We start from the raw sequence: 17,182 nt of genomic DNA, 5'->3' as shown, positions 1-17,182 counted from the left end.
ATGTGACGGGGCCGGGCCGGGCCGGGGGGAGGAGGGCGGCCGGGGGGAGGTGCGCTGTGCTCTGTGTCCCGGCGGCGGCCATGGGGGTGCCGGTGCTGAGCGGGCTGGCCCTGGCCCTGGCCCTGGCCCTGGCCCTGCCGCTGGCCTCCGTGGCCCTGGAGAACGGGCTGGCGCTGACGCCCCCCATGGGCTGGCTGGCCTGGGAGAGGTTCCGCTGCAACGTGGACTGCCGGACAGACCCGCGCCACTGCATCAGGTCAGCGGGGAGGGGGGGACAGTCTCCCGGGCTCCCTGTGGCGTGTCCCCTCGCAGCGACGAGGGCTTGTCCCGTGTGTCCCCTGCCCGAGAGAACCTGCTGGGAAACACCGGGCTGCTGCCCGGGACTGCCCCGGGGGGTGGGCAGGGCAGGGCAGGGCGGCGGGTCGGACGTGGGCCCGGGGCGGCGCTGGCCCGTCTGCGCCCCTGGGCGGGCCCTGCCGCGGCACGGTGGCGGGGGCGAGGTGGGGGGAAGGGGGGGTCGGGGCCGGGGCTGCAGAGCCCCCGGGGCCGAGGGATGCGCCTGGGCTCTGTGGGGTGTCGGGGAGGCGCTTCCCCTCGGTGAGGCAAATGGAACGCGGATGGGGGTTATGCGGGGGCTCTGGGGACCTTCCTGTAGTGACCGACCCCGCCAGAGCCCCCGGTTGGCCCCAGAGTCCCAGCGGCTCCCTGAGCTGGTGGGGCGCGGAGGTCTCGGGGTCGCAGCCTGCCACATGCCCGTCCCCCCCCCCCCCCGACCTGCAGTGAGATGCTCTTCTTCGAGATGGCAGACCGCCTGGCGCAGGACGGCTGGAGGGAGCTGGGCTACACGTACATCAACATTGACGACTGCTGGTCCGCCAAGCAGCGGGACGCGGCGGGACGGCTGGTTGCAGACCCTGAGAGGTTCCCCAGGGGGATTAAGGCTCTGGCTGACTATGTGAGTGCCTGCTGGGGACGGTGGGGATCTCTGTGTCCCCACACCATCGTGTGTTTATGGATGGAGACACCTGAGATCCACCTCGTCCCCTCTTCGCAGCTCTCCTCTCCTCTCCTCACAGGTCCATGCCCGGGGGCTGAAGCTGGGCATTTACGGTGACCTGGGCACCCTCACCTGCGGGGGCTACCCAGGCACCACACTGGACCGTGTGGAGCAGGATGCCCAGACCTTTGCGGAGTGGGGTGTGGACATGCTGAAGCTGGATGGGTGCTACTCGTCAGGAGAGGAGCAGGCGGAGGGTAAGGGCTCCCTGGCTGGCTGGCATTTCTCCCCTCTCTGCTTTGGTCAGGGCAGCTGGCTGTCCGCAGAAGCACTTGGCTAGCCAGTTCTTCCCTCGTATCTCCTGTTGCAGCTCTTGAGCCAAGAGGGTGGAGTTTGGATGCCCTAGAGCTGGTGTAAGGCAGGAGGCCATGCTGGCCGGGGGTTCCCCTGGCTGGGCGGGATGGGATGCAGGCTGCTCCCTTCACCAGCTGTTATCTTCTCTCCCTAAGGCTACCCAGAAATGGCAAGGGCCTTGAACGCCACAGGCCGTCCCATCGTCTACTCCTGCAGCTGGCCAGCATATCAGGGGGGGCTCCCCCCCAAGGTGAGGGTTGTCCCATCCAGCAGCTGTTTCCCTTGTCTCCTGTGCCCTTGGGGGCTTTGGTTGAAGCTGCAGGATCCAGGTGCTACACCCTGCTTATTGCTCTGCCCCTGGTAGGATTGGGCTGCAGGTCCCCAGAGGGGATGTGGTCTTCCTGCCAGGCATCTGGGGACACTTGGGGTTCCCCACATGGCTAGGTGACGGGAGTTTGGGGGGAAGAGGCCCTGGGGCATGCCCGCTCCACACCACTCAGCTGGTGTGGGGTTGATCCTGACGTTCTGTTCTTCTCAGATGGATCCTTCTAGTAATGTCTCTTGAGAATTGATTGCATTTATTTCTCTTCCACATTTTGTCAGTCCTGAGCTGCCCTCATTCTTGCAGCTGATAATCTCCCCACGGCCTCTGTGGTTGTTTTGTTAGACATCCTATCATACTAGGATATGACTGTCCTCCTTCATTATATGACATTGCCCTTCTCCTAATCCCTCTGCCTTGTGCACACTTTCTGGATGCTTCAGCTCTCAACAAGTCTGGATGCCTCTTCTCCCCTACCTTGCAGACCCACTCCTTTCTCCTTCCTGCCTGACCCTGTGCTCCTCTCCAGGTGAACTACACCATCCTAGCAGAGGTCTGCAACCTGTGGCGTAACTATGATGACATCCAGGACTCCTGGGACAGTGTACTTTCCATCTTGGACTGGTTCTCTGCAAACCAGGATGTGCTGCAGCCAGCAGCTGGCCCTGGTCACTGGAATGACCCAGACATGGTGAGGCTCGGTGGTGGGTGCACTGACCCTGGATGGGAATGGAGGATCTCCAGGGATCCCCTTCTAGGGGCAGGGCAAAGGAAGGGCACCAGGAGCAGGAGGCCTGTTGCTGCAAAGAGGCGAAGCTTGTGCTGCCCTTGCCTAAGCTGTGGGAAAAGCCTGTAGTTGAAATGAACCCTTCACCACTCGTACTGTGTACCCTGTTGTCCTGGTGTCCTCGTCCTCCCTGCACAGGCTGAGGGGGGGGATAGTTGTTATTGTAAGGATGTTAGTGAACGCATTTGAACGTGTGCTGATGGCTCAGCACTTAGCAGGGGTGGGATCTCCTGATGGTGGTAGGCTGCTCCAGGGGAAGCAAAAGTGCCTGTGAGGTTTCCCATGGGTGCTCCCTCCCAGCAGGCTGCAGCATCACCAGGGGCGACAAGCAGACAAGTTTTAAATCTTTTCTGCCTCTCCTGTCTTCTCACCCTCTCTCCTCCAGCTCATCATTGGAAACTTTGGCCTTAGCTATGAGCAGTCACGCTCCCAAATGGCATTGTGGACAGTGATGGCAGCTCCGCTCCTCATGTCCACAGATCTCCGCACCATTTCCCCGAGCGCCAAGGAGATCCTGCAGAACCGCCTAATGATCCAGATCAACCAAGACCCCCTGGGAATCCAGGGGCGCAGGATTGTCAAGGTTAGGGGGAAGGTGGACACATTTGGGAGAGCAGACAGGAGCAGCATGGGGTGTCACAATAGGGAGGGAGAGGGAGGTGAAGCAGAGGAACATGAGCAGGAGAGCTGTGGGAGATGGGGACCTGCTGGCACAGCAGCCCCGCAGGGCAAGATCAGAAGTTATGGTCCCAGCAGCTCTGTCTCACACCCCCACCCCTAGGAGAAATCCCACATTGAGGTGTTCCTGCGCCCGCTGTCCAAGGGTGCCAGTGCCCTCGTCTTCTTCAGCCGGAGGACAGATATGCCCTTCCCCTACACCACCAGCCTGGCCAAGCTCCACTTCCCTGAAGATGCTGTGTATGAGGTGAGCCCCACCGGTGTGCTACATAGCCGGGCAGCTGCACAGCACTTGGATCCTCCTTTTTGCAGCCCCCTCCTTTGATCCCTGTGCATTCTGGGGGGGGGAAGGACTCCCCCTCCCTGCCTCCAGGATGAAGGGGCAGCCCATCCATTGGGTCACGCTCCTGTTGCCTGCTGCTGTGCCCTGTCCTGCCATGCCATGGCAGTGACCACAGCTGGACCTCAGAATGAAAGGTCTGTAGAAATCCTGGTAGCCACCATCTCTCTCTTTCAGGTACAAGATGTGTTCAGCGGGAAAATCATCAGTGGCTTAAAGACGGGAGACAACTTCTCGGTCATTATTGACCCCTCAGGGGTAGTGATGTGGTATCTCTATCCCACGGCACTCCTGGGGCAGCCCTGGCATGTTGTCAGACAGCAAGCCCCCGGCGAGGGCTTCCCCCCGGTCCTCCTGTGATGAGGCTCAGTGGATGGGGGGTGCAGGTCAGTGCCAGGGTGAACTGCGAGACCCTGGGGCACATGGCTCTTTGCTGCACAAGTGCCTTTCGCTGACATGCCCAGCAGTGCTGCAGGAGGGACCATGTCCCTGGTACCAGCCTGATGATGTCTGCTCCATCTCTGTAAAGCAGGAATTCTTGTTACCCACCTCCTAAGAGTGTGTAGAGCATAATTCCTCTGTGATTTCCTGTGGAAGACACCATACAAGCAGAGTCCAGCATGGAGCCTGTCAGCTCTGACACCTGAGAACTTCACTGCTTTGAGCTGGGTACCACTGACTGCTGCAGGGGCTCTTTAAGCTATACCTGTAGAAAGGCTCTGCGTGCTTTAATATCTTCCAGGGTAGTAACACCCCCCACCCCACCCCGCAATGTGCGATGGCGTTGGCTGCAAGCATCAGACCTGGTCTTCTTTCCTTCACTACAATTAGCTTGGCTTAGCATAAGGGGCTGTCAATAGGGCTGCACCCTCCCCCTGTACCCTCCCTGGGACCAAAAACTCTTGGAGGCATGATGGTCCTGTGCAGAGGCTTTGCTTGCAGGCCTGATCCTGCTGCCAGCATCCTGGAGGCCAGCACTACAGCAGCCTAGCATCCACACTAGCGTTGTGTTAAAGCCACTCTGGTATCAGTTTACAAGAGCGAAAACCTCCACTGGTCATGCTCAACCCCGGCAGCCTTGCTGTGGCAGAGCACCAAAACCTGCAGAACCATAGCACATTGTGCACGAGTGGTGTTGGGAAGATGCCAATACCCAGGTGAGGTAATTTTCTGAGTTGGGAGCTGGTCACATGTACCTCTGAGCTGCAAGTTGGATCCTGGTCTTACTCTAGCAGGAAATTCCAGCTAAAAGGGGGCTCAGGCCCTCCTCCAGCAGGCTGAGCACTCAGGGTTTCTCAGGGAAAGGCTCCTCCTTCTCCCAAGGGCAGCTACACACACAGGTCCATCCTGAGAAGGAGCCTGCACTACTAAACTGGAAGTGAGTGGTGGGACAGACTCTAAAGCCCTCAACCGCTTCACCTTTGTACAGCACACATCCTATGGAGGAGTTTCAGGTGAGGTATGGCCTACCCCAGCTATCCTGGAAAGGGGTGCAGCACTCATGAAGACTGCCCAGGGAGAGAGCCAGACACAACGTTACATCCCAGACTGGAGAAACAAATTTTAGATTAGACAAGAAAGTTTCCCCTTTCTATTCAGATGCTGGAGGGTTCCCGACCATCCGTCCACTCTAGTTCCTGCATGACCAAATGGCTGATTCTGGCCACTTCCAGAAACATTCTCAAATTGCAGCAGCAAGATACTGAATATGATGCTTGCAGTGCTAACGAAGGATGAGTGCACTTCATGTCTGTATACAGGAGCTGGCTTTGTTCCTGGGAAATGACTGAGACAAACTAATTGAAATAAAGGGGAAGCAGTCACAGTCTCTCTGTTTCATGTTTATTATATGTCGCTAGCTATAGCTGCTTGGTTAATGTATGATTACAAGGTCACTACCTCAAAACAGGAACAACTGTGCTAAGAAACAGAACTGGTTTCCTGTCAGACTGGACTGATGAGTAGGACACTGCTTTCCAGCAGTTACATCATGTTCAGCAGGGCAACAGCTTTTCCTTGGCACAAGGGGAAAGAGATTTTGGAGTCCACAGTTAAGTGCCATTTTCCTTTACCATGTATGTATTTTTCCCTCACTGGAAAAAAGGGGCTAGTGAGGAGCGCCTCTTGAAAACAGGCCTTCCCCCTGGCAGTGAATGTACACAGGAGGTGCTACAAATACAGCCCCTGCTAAATGCAGTATTGTGCATGCCCTGAGGACATGAATTTGTGCCAGTTCTGGGTATCTGGGTGAGAGCAGAGGCAAGGGGATGAGTCTCACCTCTTCCCCCCAGTTACTTGATTCCAAATCCAGATTAGCCATGTACCAGGAAGAGAGGACTGGTCCACAGCTGACCCAAGAGAACTCCAGCAGTGGCAAGAATGAAGGTCAACACAACAGACACACAACAGTGAACAGGCAGCTAAAGGTATCAACACTCCTGTATTAAAGTGCAATTCAAAAAGTTACAAACATTCATGGTTGATTTTCTCTTTAAATACAGAGTTACTAGAGTATCTCTAACTCAGACTTAAAAGGTGTTTCTAGATAAGGAAATTTACTACCCCCCCATGCAGGGCTGCTTTAGGAATTCACACCTGCAGCTTGTGCAAGCCTGACTTACAAAGCAATCCTGGCACAAAGGGAAGTAAAAAGGAAGACAGTCCTTCCCTTCATTGTGAAGGTAGAAAGGCTGTAGGAAGAAGTACGATCACCCCATAAGTAAAGGATCACAAACATCTCCACCAGACTGGAGAGCCTCTCTCAGAGCAGGCTTAATGATACTTTGTCCTAAGGAAGAAGGAAAGGCTGTGACTGAGCAGCCAGAGTCTGCAAGAGAGCGGAGCATTAATAACATCCGCATCAGACAGTGGTTCCCAGCTGAGAGGACACTGCACCCCTGAGCAACCCAGTGCTGGTATTACAGCACACACCTGCACACACTGCTCAGATGTGGACACATGCGCCCTGGCTGCAGCAGCTGAAGGAAGAGACAAAGGCCAGTTTTGCCCTGTGGAGCGAGCACACAGCGCATGCTTGCTCAGCACAGCGAGCCAGGGCTGCAGGACCTGTCTCCTGACAAAGCTAGTGCCAGGTCATCTTCGTAACGTAACATATTTTGCTCCAAGGCAAGCAGCTGCAGTACTTGACTCCATTATGCTTGAACAGCTGCCTGACGCTGGATCATTGCACAGAAATAGGACCTGCTTCTAGGAAAGGAAGCCTGATTCGCACACCATGCCAGCTCACTGTCCTGCAGCACACCTTTGTTTGCTTTTCTATTCATTGCCTACAAAGGCAGGCTGATTTGGGCCCATTCCCTTCCCTCTTGCATAGCCAAACTCTTCAGTGTTTCTGAAGATATATTTCATCACCCCATGACTGTTAGTCCAGGACATGAAACACACACTTCCAACACGATACAGGATTTCCAGAATCCCATCTCACACCAAACTGTGCCAGAATTTCAGGAAACATCACACCTTTCTGGGGCACCCAAGGGTCTGTGCAAGGAACCTCATGGCTCTCTGTACCTTTCCTCTTGGATGGCAATTTAGAAGTCAAAAGTTTGGTATTCCAAGTAGTTTTGCTCGAAGATCCCAGAGCCTTCGTATTTTAGTCCTAGATTAGTCATGTGGTATACTGATGGCTTAATAAGAAGTCTATCTCTCTCCTCAAGCCAATGGCAGAGCAAAAGGTTAGTGCTTTGACCCCATGAGATAAAGCAAGTAAGCAGGAAAGTGCTGTTGTTCTGCCTTGTATTGCCGCTGACTTAACGTTCAGGGAGGGCAGGTGCTCAGCTGCCCACCACTACATATACTGTATATATACAAAAAGACCTAGAGATATGCTAACCCAAGGGGTAGTAACAGCCAAATTGTCTTCAGGGAGAGAGAGTGTGGGAGGCTGGTTGCAATTTCTTTCTGTTAGTTGTTCTTCTTATCCTCAGGAGGTGTATAAGGAGGTGGCTGATCCTGGAAGGAGATATGGTAGAATCAACAACCTGGCTTGTTTTGGCAAGCTCTTCCCAGGCGTTCCCAGGCTTGGCTTACAAGAACTGACTGCTCTTTAGTGAGCTACAGACAGAGCCAGGTGCTGTGTTTTAAGCTGTTATTTCATCACACCATTCCTCTCTAGTATTAGTTATACTCCAGGATATATATGCTGCCTCCTATAACTCTTCTAGTGAAGGTCCTTTCAAAACCAGGTAGCAAACAGTCTACTACAAACAGACCATTTAATCTGTTTTAATCATCGTTTTCCCTTCACTTCCAGGACTTTGTCTCTGTTGATGTTCATAGCTCTGACCCAGCAGACAGCAAGCCTCTGGCTTGAGGGCCAGCTTTGCTGCTCCATCGGTCTCCATGTCCCACCACAAAACCATGAGGCTGTCATGTACCAGATGTGGGCTACAGCCTACCTACCAGCTACCACTGACTGAACAGCAAGAGACATCCCCATCTCCATGCAGCTCAGAAAAAAAAATGAAAGAAACCCACATGCTCTCATCCTTAAGCAACCTGCTGTTCTTTACCTCTCACCACTTTCAGGCCCAACAGAAACAGAGCACTCTGCATGTTCTCAGTGCCCACGCAAAATTGTTATGCCTTTAAGAGTAAAGACAAGTACCAAATGGCTGTTACTGGATGAATCTTAAGGCTCTCCTTTCCTGATGGAAGATTTAACAAGCCTTCTTCATGGAACCAACATCTATGCCATTCCCAGGAAAATGCATACTTTGTCTGCATGTTCAATATGAAGGCATGCTGGACTTGGCTAGAAAAGTAAACCAGTCTCTGCTAGTGGCAGAAGAGGGAGCAGGCACACACAAACCACAAGCGCAGTACTCACCATGGGCATGTACACATTGTGTGGGTTGGCAGGGTTGTAATATGCACTGGAAGCCGCTTCCATGGCCTTACTGTCCCCTAAAAAGGAAAGAAAAGAAGCCATCTTACATGCCTTAGGCAGTGGCCCAAGCCCCAGAGCCTTCTCCCCAGCCACAGCTCTTTCGAGGAGGCAACAAAGGTCCAAAGAGTCAACAGCAACTGTAGCAAGCTGGGTTCGAATTCAAGTTCAGGAAGGCTGCAAGCTGGCTAGAGCTGACCACAAGCTGTACAGTGCAGAGCTGAGCAGTTTCCCCCATGCTCTGTTATCTCAAGACAACTTTGAGCTCCTGCAGCAACAGGTTCCCCAACCCACGCTGTGCCCACAGCACCACCCACAGCCAAGTCCCCAAGCCCTCTTTTGCACCCAGACCCTGGCAGCCCCCCCAGTCCCATTTACCTGGCACCCCTGGGCCCATCCAGGCTGGGGGAGCTGAGGGGGCCAAGGGCCCTGTAGGAGATGGCCCAGAGTAGGGGGGCGGAGGTGGAACATACACAGGGTTCAAGTTCGGAAGTGGTGGGTAAATACCTGAAAAAGATGACACTGGATCAATGCTTTGGACTGTGGCAAAGGGGTGAAGAGAGCTCACAGGGCCAGCAGCACATTAGCTCTGGACAAGGGGAGTGGTGAGGGAAGCTCTACAGGCTTGGCAGGGATGCAGGCAGTAGGGATTTGACATTTTGGTAATGCCTGTCATGCCAACAAGCAACAATTGTCTCCCAAGCAGCAGCACAACCACATTTCCACCTTCCATCCAGCTGCAACTACAGAGATACATGGGTGAGATGAAAAGTACACAAAAAAAGAGATTTTTGCAAGGACAAGGGTCCTTGATGGAGACAAAACCACAGTAACCCTCGCCATACCACTGTGGTTTCTTTACAACTAACACTTAACACACCCTGCCAGTCATCATTACACAATTTCCAGACCTGGAGTCTGGGCATATGGGTATCCCATGGGCTGTGGAGCAGGTCCGTAGGCATTCATCATAGGTGGTGTATAAGGATATGGTCCATTTGGTGGTGGAGGAGCAGCATATCCCCCTGGCGCAGGTGAATAACCCCCAGGAGCAGGTGGGGTGGGTGCATACCCTCCGGGAACAGGTGTATAGCCATAGCCAGGGTTCTGGAGAGGAACGCCACTGGAAGCTAAGGAGCACATGTTTAGTAAGCCAAACATCCTTTTGTAACAACCAAATACATAGAATAAAAGAAAAATAGTCCTGTTCATGCAGCACCATTTCCCTTCATCTAAATCCACTATACAGTCCACTTGAAAAGCAGTAGTCTCCTTGCTGCAAGTTCATAGGGTGTTGAAGGAAACCAGCTGCAAAAATACTAGATACTAGGTACCGTTCCCATCACAGAGCTCCTGCTGCTGGAAAAAAAGACCATTCTAAAGCAAGTATCAGTAGGACGTGTTTTCCTTCTTTTTAAACTTCCTTATGAGAAAAAAGTGTGTATTTTAAAATCCGTATTTCTTTAAAAAGAAAACTTTCTTATCAGAAAAAAAAAATCCCCCATGTATAAGTTTTAAATAGATGTTATTTTTTTAAATTTCTTTTTTCCCCCCTCTGCAAACGTGCACATTAACTTCCCCAATCGTACTTCACTATTACAGAACTGAGCTGAGGATATGTAAGTGAATCAGTTTTTCACCGTCACATATTTCAACTTTAATCCAGGAGGAATAAGGTTCTGTAGAAAAAGGTGGTCCACCTCAGAAACACAAACCCCAGAATACTCTAGCTGCACAAATCACCAAGATGAAATAAAGAAAAGGGACTGGAAGGGAAAACAAAAGTTCCACTGGAAAGGGAAAAAAATACATTACTGTGGAAGAGTGCCTACAGTACCCTTCTTCCCACCAAGTTCAAGAATACTATTCTCTAACTAGCTCAGCCAACCACAGGGGAACTGCAGGCTCTGAGGATCCCTTACCATTAGAGGCAGCTTTGAACATCAGCTGTCCAAACTCTATGGCTCCTCCACTGTTGAAAGTCAGTTTAAATGTCCCCTGTCCTTCCCAGCCACCTAGGAAAGAGAAAATTAGAACTGAAACAGACTAACCTCCTCAGTAGCTGTCAAGATAGCAAAACAGTTAATATTCCTATTAATTTTCTTCTTCTTTATTTCATAACTATTTTGCATCCTACTACCAGTGGCAAGACTGATAGTGTTGCTATCAGATGTCCTCCAAAATAATACCTCAAGAAGATCAGGAATTAATTTCTTTACCCTTTAAAAGACGATCCCCACTACAGTCATGCAGAAGCAGCCTAGTCTAGATACTAGGTTGTTTTGTTCTTTCCTGAAAGCTTTACTAGAACCTAACAATGAACACAGCGTAAAGAAAGAACACTTAATTCACTGAGGATTTTAACTGAAAGCCCTCAGATGAAGTTTTATTGCTGAACTCCATGGACTGCAGATCAGGATCTGCAACTCAAGCTAGGATTTAAATCAAATGCAACATTTTTAATCTCTTTGACACAGAGAAGTTCAAACAGATTATAAATGCTTACATATAATAGCAATTTTTCAGAAAATAATCAAGTAGGAGATGATAGTGCAAGCTAAGTAAGAATGCTTTGTTTTGTAGGGGCTTTTTTGGTGTGGTTTTTTTTTTTTTGCAGGGTGTGTCTTGGTTTTTCTGGTGGCTTTAGAAAAAAGATGCAATTTAAAGAAAAGATTTCATAAAATAAGATTTGTCTTCCTTGTCTAACAATGAAGTTATTAAAAGTAGAGATAGTCTCTCAGGGACTAAGTAGAAATAAAGTATAGAACTATAACTGACCAATCCACTATGGATAAAGTCATCCTCTTGGAGATTCACCTCTTTAAAACCACTGTCTTAGTATGATTTCAGCCTGAGAAAGTGGGCTGATCCATAATCCCCAGATGACTGAGTCACTTTAAAACATTGTTACAAACAAAACCCAAAAGCCTCAATTATCCAGATGCCATCAAAATACACATAAACTAATTTCAGGGCTGAAGAGGGAAGAAATTTGAATCAGAAGCTTTGTTTTTAATCCCCATTTATCTTTTGCAGTTCCCTATGTTTGATCATGACCTGTGACTGCAAGTCATACCCAGTTTCACCATCAAATTGGGAACAAAGCTAAATTAACAATATAGAGCAGCATCCTACATGTATACAAACATACCCAAGCTGATAAGTGGCTACTGATCTCCAGAAAACAAAAGTGATTGCTAATTCTATCAATATCCATGACTGGTGGCTTGGTTGCTTACCCACCCTTTCAGGTCAAAGACAGGAGAAAACAAGCCCACGTGGAAACCAAGTAAACATGACACACAGCAAGACAGAAGTTACAGGATGAAAACAAGTCATCCTATGAAAGTACATTACTAGCTCTGGGGGCAGAAAGTAACACAGAAGCAGTGCCTTAAAGTTCAGAAGACACAAGTTATCTTAGTGTGGACATGCCAGCTATACTGCCACAGCTATTCTGTCCGTCTTTCCTGGGCACACAAGCCATCTATCTGATATTCAGTAGAAAAGGACCTGTGACACTTCAGAAGAGTTCCAACTACAAAGCACATACCTCCTGCCTCAGCCTGAATCTGTCCTTTGATGTAATTGGCAGAGAAAACCGGCTGCTCAATTGAGCATCCTTTCACCAAATAAAATGGCATCATGAAAGACAGCATAGGATCCTTGCCCTTCGACACAAATATCATCTGCAAGACAGGAGGGAATGCCTCTGAATTACTTGAGTTAGATATAAAGGGTGGTTATGGTGTTCTAGTTGCAGCAGAATCCAAAAAGAGGATAACTTATCTCCTACTATCAGTATGCATTGTGTTATTTCACAGCTTTACTACTGTGGGACCCTGTACAGATTTGATGGCACATGGCTCATTCGCTTAAAGCACATATGTTGCAAAATAATATACAACATAAACCACACATGTACATTTACGGAGTTTTATTGTTCTGCTTTTTAAGGATGACCTATGACAGTTTTCAAAGAAAGTAATATTGCCTGACACATTATATGAAATATACTCTGTAGACAGTGATTTCCAGGACTGCATGTGCCTTTGAAGGGATTTGGGATTGTGACACCGGCACAAACTATCCTATTTCCACCTTCCTTTCTCCTACCTAGTACTCTCAGTGGTTCCTTCCATAACAGAAATCACTTCTTCCATCACCAGTTAGATTTCTGGTCTAAAGCCTACATCCCTTGAGAAAAAAGCAGCCCTGCTGGCATCAGACTTACCCGGTAAGGGGTGAGATACAGCATCCCTTTCTTGGTGCCTTTGAAGGCTTCAGGCTTGCCCGTCACATCACTGAAGGAGAGCTCCACATCTTTGCACTGTTTGAGAACACTACAGGAGGAAATCAAACAAATTGGACAGACACTCAACAACAGCTGTGACACACACTTCCATCAGAAGGGGAGGGGGATACCACACCAGAAACCCTGAATATTATCCCAAAAGACTCAGATCTGTTGTGGGCCCTGCCATTTTTCCTTTGAACAGAAGAGAGGATTTATGCAGAGTGGAAGAACTCAACCTCCCACCTGTGACAACCCCTGCTCCTCCTCCACAAGGGGAAGCTTTAAATGACAGTTTCTCTTTCTGTTTCCAAACCCATCAGGCTGAGGAATTCCTCTCTCCACATGAGAAGAGCCTCAGCCCAAAGCACAGAAAGGCTTGAAGTGTCTGAAAACACTGCCTTGAAGCCAAGGTATCACGTCAGAGCAAGCCTCCCTCCCCAAGTCCATGCTCAAATCCAGGACCGGCCACCACACCCACTGTGCAAACTGGGGAAGCTGCTTCATTAATAGCCTCACTGTTGAACCTGCTTCACATGATTTAAGTAAATATTTGTACTAAACAGAACCATTCTAAGGAACAAAATGAGGAGCCGGTAACGTCAGCAGTAAGGTTATTATCACTGGATATTTATGGGAACATTAGCAAAGTCTGCTAATTACACAAAGTCAGATGTGAACTGTGAACACTGCAGGGTCAGAGGTATGGAGGTGCCTGAAAAATTAAATATATTTTCAGGAAAAATGAGTCAACTTAGGAATGCATGTCACTGAACCTACAGGGCAGACCCTAAACATACCACCTTAGTAAGAAAATTTGTAGAATAAACAGAAGAGCCTTGGGGATGACAAGACTGCAGCACATTACAGTGGCAAAAGAATCTGAAGTGCTTCATGGTTCAAGAGCATGGAAAAAGAAAATGTAAAACCCTAACCCAACATAAGCCTGAACAGGCCGGATCTAAAGTAATCCTTATGTATTCTGATCACCATACTGCAGAAGTCGGAACGAGTCAGGAAATTGCAAAATTATCGTGGGAAGGGAGGAATCAACAGGGCCGCCATATGGGAAAACAACCAAAAGCCCTGTAGTTTCAGGCTGTGTGCTCTTTACAGAAGTGAAAAACATAACAGTATAGATGTGTCTGAAAAATACAGCTATCCAAGGAGGAACACATTAAAAATTCTAGCTTTAATGAGGAAAAAACCATCCTGACCAAGAAATTTTACTGGGACATTACTTCATAGCTGAGCTAGATGCAGACTCTCACACTGGCTGGGAAGGACAGATTGACAAGGCAGCAGAGCTCTTTCCATTTCTGAGATGGAAAGGGGAAACATTTCTTTTAAGCTAAATAAAACCAGCTCCTTGACAGCTTGGATCTTACCAAACACTTCTTCACCATGTCCTGTAGCATCATTTCACATCAGTTTGCTTCATTGGGAAGAATGTCTATGTAAATACTGTCATGTTTACGCCTTTGCAACTACTCACACAAGCAAATGACATGCAGCCACCACCACTGGGTGTAATTAGGCTGCCGAACTGGTTTGCACCTGCATGCCCATCGAGTGCTGTCACGGGAGGGCTGTGTACCCCATGGAGCTGTGCTGCACCCACCTGTGACTAAGCAGCACCTCGAAGAATGGCTTGAGGTCAAGGATAAAGAGATCTCCTTTCAACCAGCAAAAGCTTTACGTGTCAAAAGACTTCCCTGACTGATGTATTAGCAGTCAGTAACAAATTCAACACTTTTTTGAGTGGATTCTTCCTACTGTTTACCAGCCTCAAATCAACTCAATGATCTGGTTTCTAGGATTCTCTAGCCAAGGCCAGGGTGTCAGAAGCACCTGAACACAATCAATCTGAAGCCCAAGCCCGTCAAGCTGGTCTGTCAGTCCCCACTCAGGGTGAGGGCAGGCGTCAGGCCACAGGCTGGGCCTCAGGGAGAAAGACGCTCTGCTCCAGCCTCGCCTCTGACAGGTTCTCCTTACTTTGAATTCAAGAGATTAACACTCCTACCTGCAGTGGTCTCTGCATCTCTGACATCGCTAACAAACTGCATGACATAAAAAAAAAAGCCAATTCCTTGTGTTCTACAGGCAACGGCAGTTCCTGCTTCACCCAAGCCCGCCCGCTGGGGCAGCGCTATGGGCCGCCGAGCTTCAACGGCGAAGACGGGGCAGCTCCGCCGGCTCCAGGCAGGCCTGGCCCCGTCGCCCGCCCGCCTGCCTGCCTCCCCCCGCCGCCTGCCCCAGCCCGCTCCCCCACTGCCAGGGAGAACTTTAATCCCTCAGCCCCCAGGCCAGGCCAGGCCAGGCCAGGCCAGGCTAGGCTAGGCCAGGCCAGGCCGGGCCGGGCTGCCTCCGGCTGCCTCCCACCGCGGGGCCCCATCGTCCCCCGGCCCGGCTACAGGGGCCGGGGCTGAGGAAGAGAGCGGCAGCCCGCCTGCTGCCCCATGACCGTCCACCAGTACCTCTCAGCGTTGGGGATGACGACACCACCCTCCTGCGAGTGGTTCCTGTTCAGCGCCATCTTGTCCCCGCCGGCCCCGCCCCTAACCCTGTGACGTTAGTTGCCCCGCGCCCCGGTGGCCCCGCCCCCAGTGACTCCCACTTCCGGCGATACCCCGCCCCCCGCGATGCCTCCCGGCGGGCGCGAGGCGGAAATGACGTGGCAGCGGTTGGCAGGTGACGCTGGCTTTAATGGCCGCTGCCGCGGGGGACGCTACAGCTGGTGGCACCGCCCGGCCCGCACCGCCCCCGGGCGCCGCGTGTTCCCTGTGGGACGTGGGGCAGCCCCGGCGTCCGGTCAGCCTAAGGCCCGCCGGCGGCTACTGCGGAGGGCAGCGGCCCGGCCCCTCTTTCCCGGCCTGGCGGGGGCACTGGTGGCCTGCGGCCGGCTCCCCGTGGGCCCGGGGCGGTCGGGGAAGGCGCTTTGGCCGAGGTTCTACGGTCCGGTGTCTGGATGAAGCGCGATTTTTGCCGTCCTCTTGTTTGTGTGATCCCCGCAGCACTGCTTCCCGAGACCTCTGCGGGAGTGCGAGAGGTGCTGGCACCGCATCGGGGACAGCCTTTCCCCCGAGACCTGCTTATAGACCGAAGTGAACCACAATTAACTTGTCTGTACAACTAACCACAAATAGTGCCTACATAGAGCGCTGCTTGCTCTTCTTGCTCTCTGCTCACAGCATAACCACACCTGCCATGATGTTCATTACAGTCTTAGCTTAAATGGAATTTGTCCAGCATAAAAAAAAAAAAAAAAAAAAATTACCTTCTGGATTTACCATGCCTTACAAAATCTTTCTGGTGAATGGCTTATGTGGCAAAAAGTTTGTGAGTCTCTGAATGTACTGAGTGGGTATGTCAGGTGTAAAACTTAGATTCTCCCTCTTCATTATGTCATTCAAGTGATACCAGAGGGGAACATCTGACTTGCTGTGGTCATCTTGGGACTCAGCTGGTGGCACGTGAGAGCTAGGATCCATTCAGGCTTTTTCCAAGCTTTATCCATTGGTAGGCTTTCCCAACAGTATCTTCCCACTGTCATGCAACATGGGAAATTTTTAATATTTGCCATTTGTAGACTTCATGGTAGATAGCAGATACTGATGGGATATTTGCATGAGCAGATGGTGGTGAAGAATACCTGTGCTTGCTTCTCTCAGCAAACTTTTATGGATCCTTTAGAAGTAGTTCATGATCTGACAGGAAATTACAGAGCAGAGCTTAAAAACCTCATTACAAGCAAACAAACTTTCCTAAACCTATAGGGCAAAACACACACCCTTCTCCTTGCAATCCACGTTACAGGCAAAGGAAAACCTCTCTTGCTGCATGTGATCTGCTTTGCTTTCATTAAGCAGGGCAGTGTTGGCTGTCTGCCATAACTCTTGTTTGGGCCCACAAATTGTAGAAGTGACCATACCACAGTGCAGGGTAATGCAGCCCAGTGGCAAGAGAGTTCCTCTAAAGCAGTTGCATGGCCACCAAGAGCTGTGTGAGAAAGCAAGTGCAGGGAACACCTCTGCACACCCTCACTAAAGACGATGGTGCATGACTTCAAGCTTCAGTGCAGTGAAGAAGAAGAGCCCCGTGGGAGTCTTTCCTATTGCACTGAGTTTAAAACATTGTGTAGAGGCTAGGCAGGAACAGCAACAGCAGAGTAGTCTGAGAAGATGCTTCTGGAAGCTGGTGATGCTGCAGACAGGTCTGCCTGGCTGGCTGGTGGAGACGAGCTGGGGGGAGGCTTTGACCCCACGTTGGGCTGTGGATGGCCAGTGTGGGTGGCAGGATGGGTAGCAGCGTAGCAGGATGGTTTCCACAAGGACCATGGTATGGCTGCTGGCACCTGGCACTTTTGTTCTCTGTGGGGCCGAGGAGGCCTGGTACTGGGAATGTGGGTGCAAGACTATATGCACACACTGCATACAGGCACACAGGGAGCTGTGAACATGGGTGGTGAAAGGACTGCAAAGGGCCGGTGTGGCCCTCACCTCCC

The 17,182-nt window shown here is 50.8% G+C and overlaps 2 protein-coding genes across 2 annotated transcripts; one reads left to right on the top strand and one right to left on the bottom strand.

The window, feature by feature from the left end:
- The first annotated feature begins 21 nt into the window (after positions 1 to 21).
- Positions 22 to 5,306, top strand: NAGA (alpha-N-acetylgalactosaminidase). The gene is made up of 8 exons (XM_080393131.1): positions 22 to 256; positions 781 to 955; positions 1,077 to 1,254; positions 1,507 to 1,601; positions 2,203 to 2,364; positions 2,846 to 3,043; positions 3,242 to 3,385; positions 3,656 to 5,306. Exons 1-8 carry the CDS (start codon positions 81 to 83, stop codon positions 3,836 to 3,838), a joined length of 1,311 nt encoding a protein of 436 aa, XP_080249257.1. The 5' UTR covers positions 22 to 80; the 3' UTR covers positions 3,839 to 5,306.
- A 593-nt stretch (positions 5,307 to 5,899) lies between these two features.
- Positions 5,900 to 15,266, bottom strand: WBP2NL (WBP2 N-terminal like). The gene is made up of 8 exons (XM_080393155.1): positions 15,156 to 15,266; positions 12,619 to 12,727; positions 11,938 to 12,073; positions 10,307 to 10,399; positions 9,296 to 9,514; positions 8,763 to 8,891; positions 8,328 to 8,404; positions 5,900 to 7,450 (listed from the first exon to the last, which is right to left on the bottom strand). The coding sequence occupies exons 1-8, from the start codon at positions 15,212 to 15,214 to the stop codon at positions 7,403 to 7,405; spliced, it is 870 nt and encodes a 289-aa protein (XP_080249281.1). The 5' UTR covers positions 15,215 to 15,266; the 3' UTR covers positions 5,900 to 7,402.
- Between the last annotated feature and the right edge of the window lie 1,916 nt (positions 15,267 to 17,182).

This window comes from Falco punctatus, assembly GCF_963210335.1.
Source record: "Falco punctatus genome assembly, chromosome: 6".
Taxonomy (NCBI): Eukaryota; Metazoa; Chordata; class Aves; order Falconiformes; family Falconidae; genus Falco; species Falco punctatus.
The sequence above is the reverse complement of the archived record's forward strand: the minus strand, read 5'-3'. Positions and strand labels throughout refer to the sequence as shown.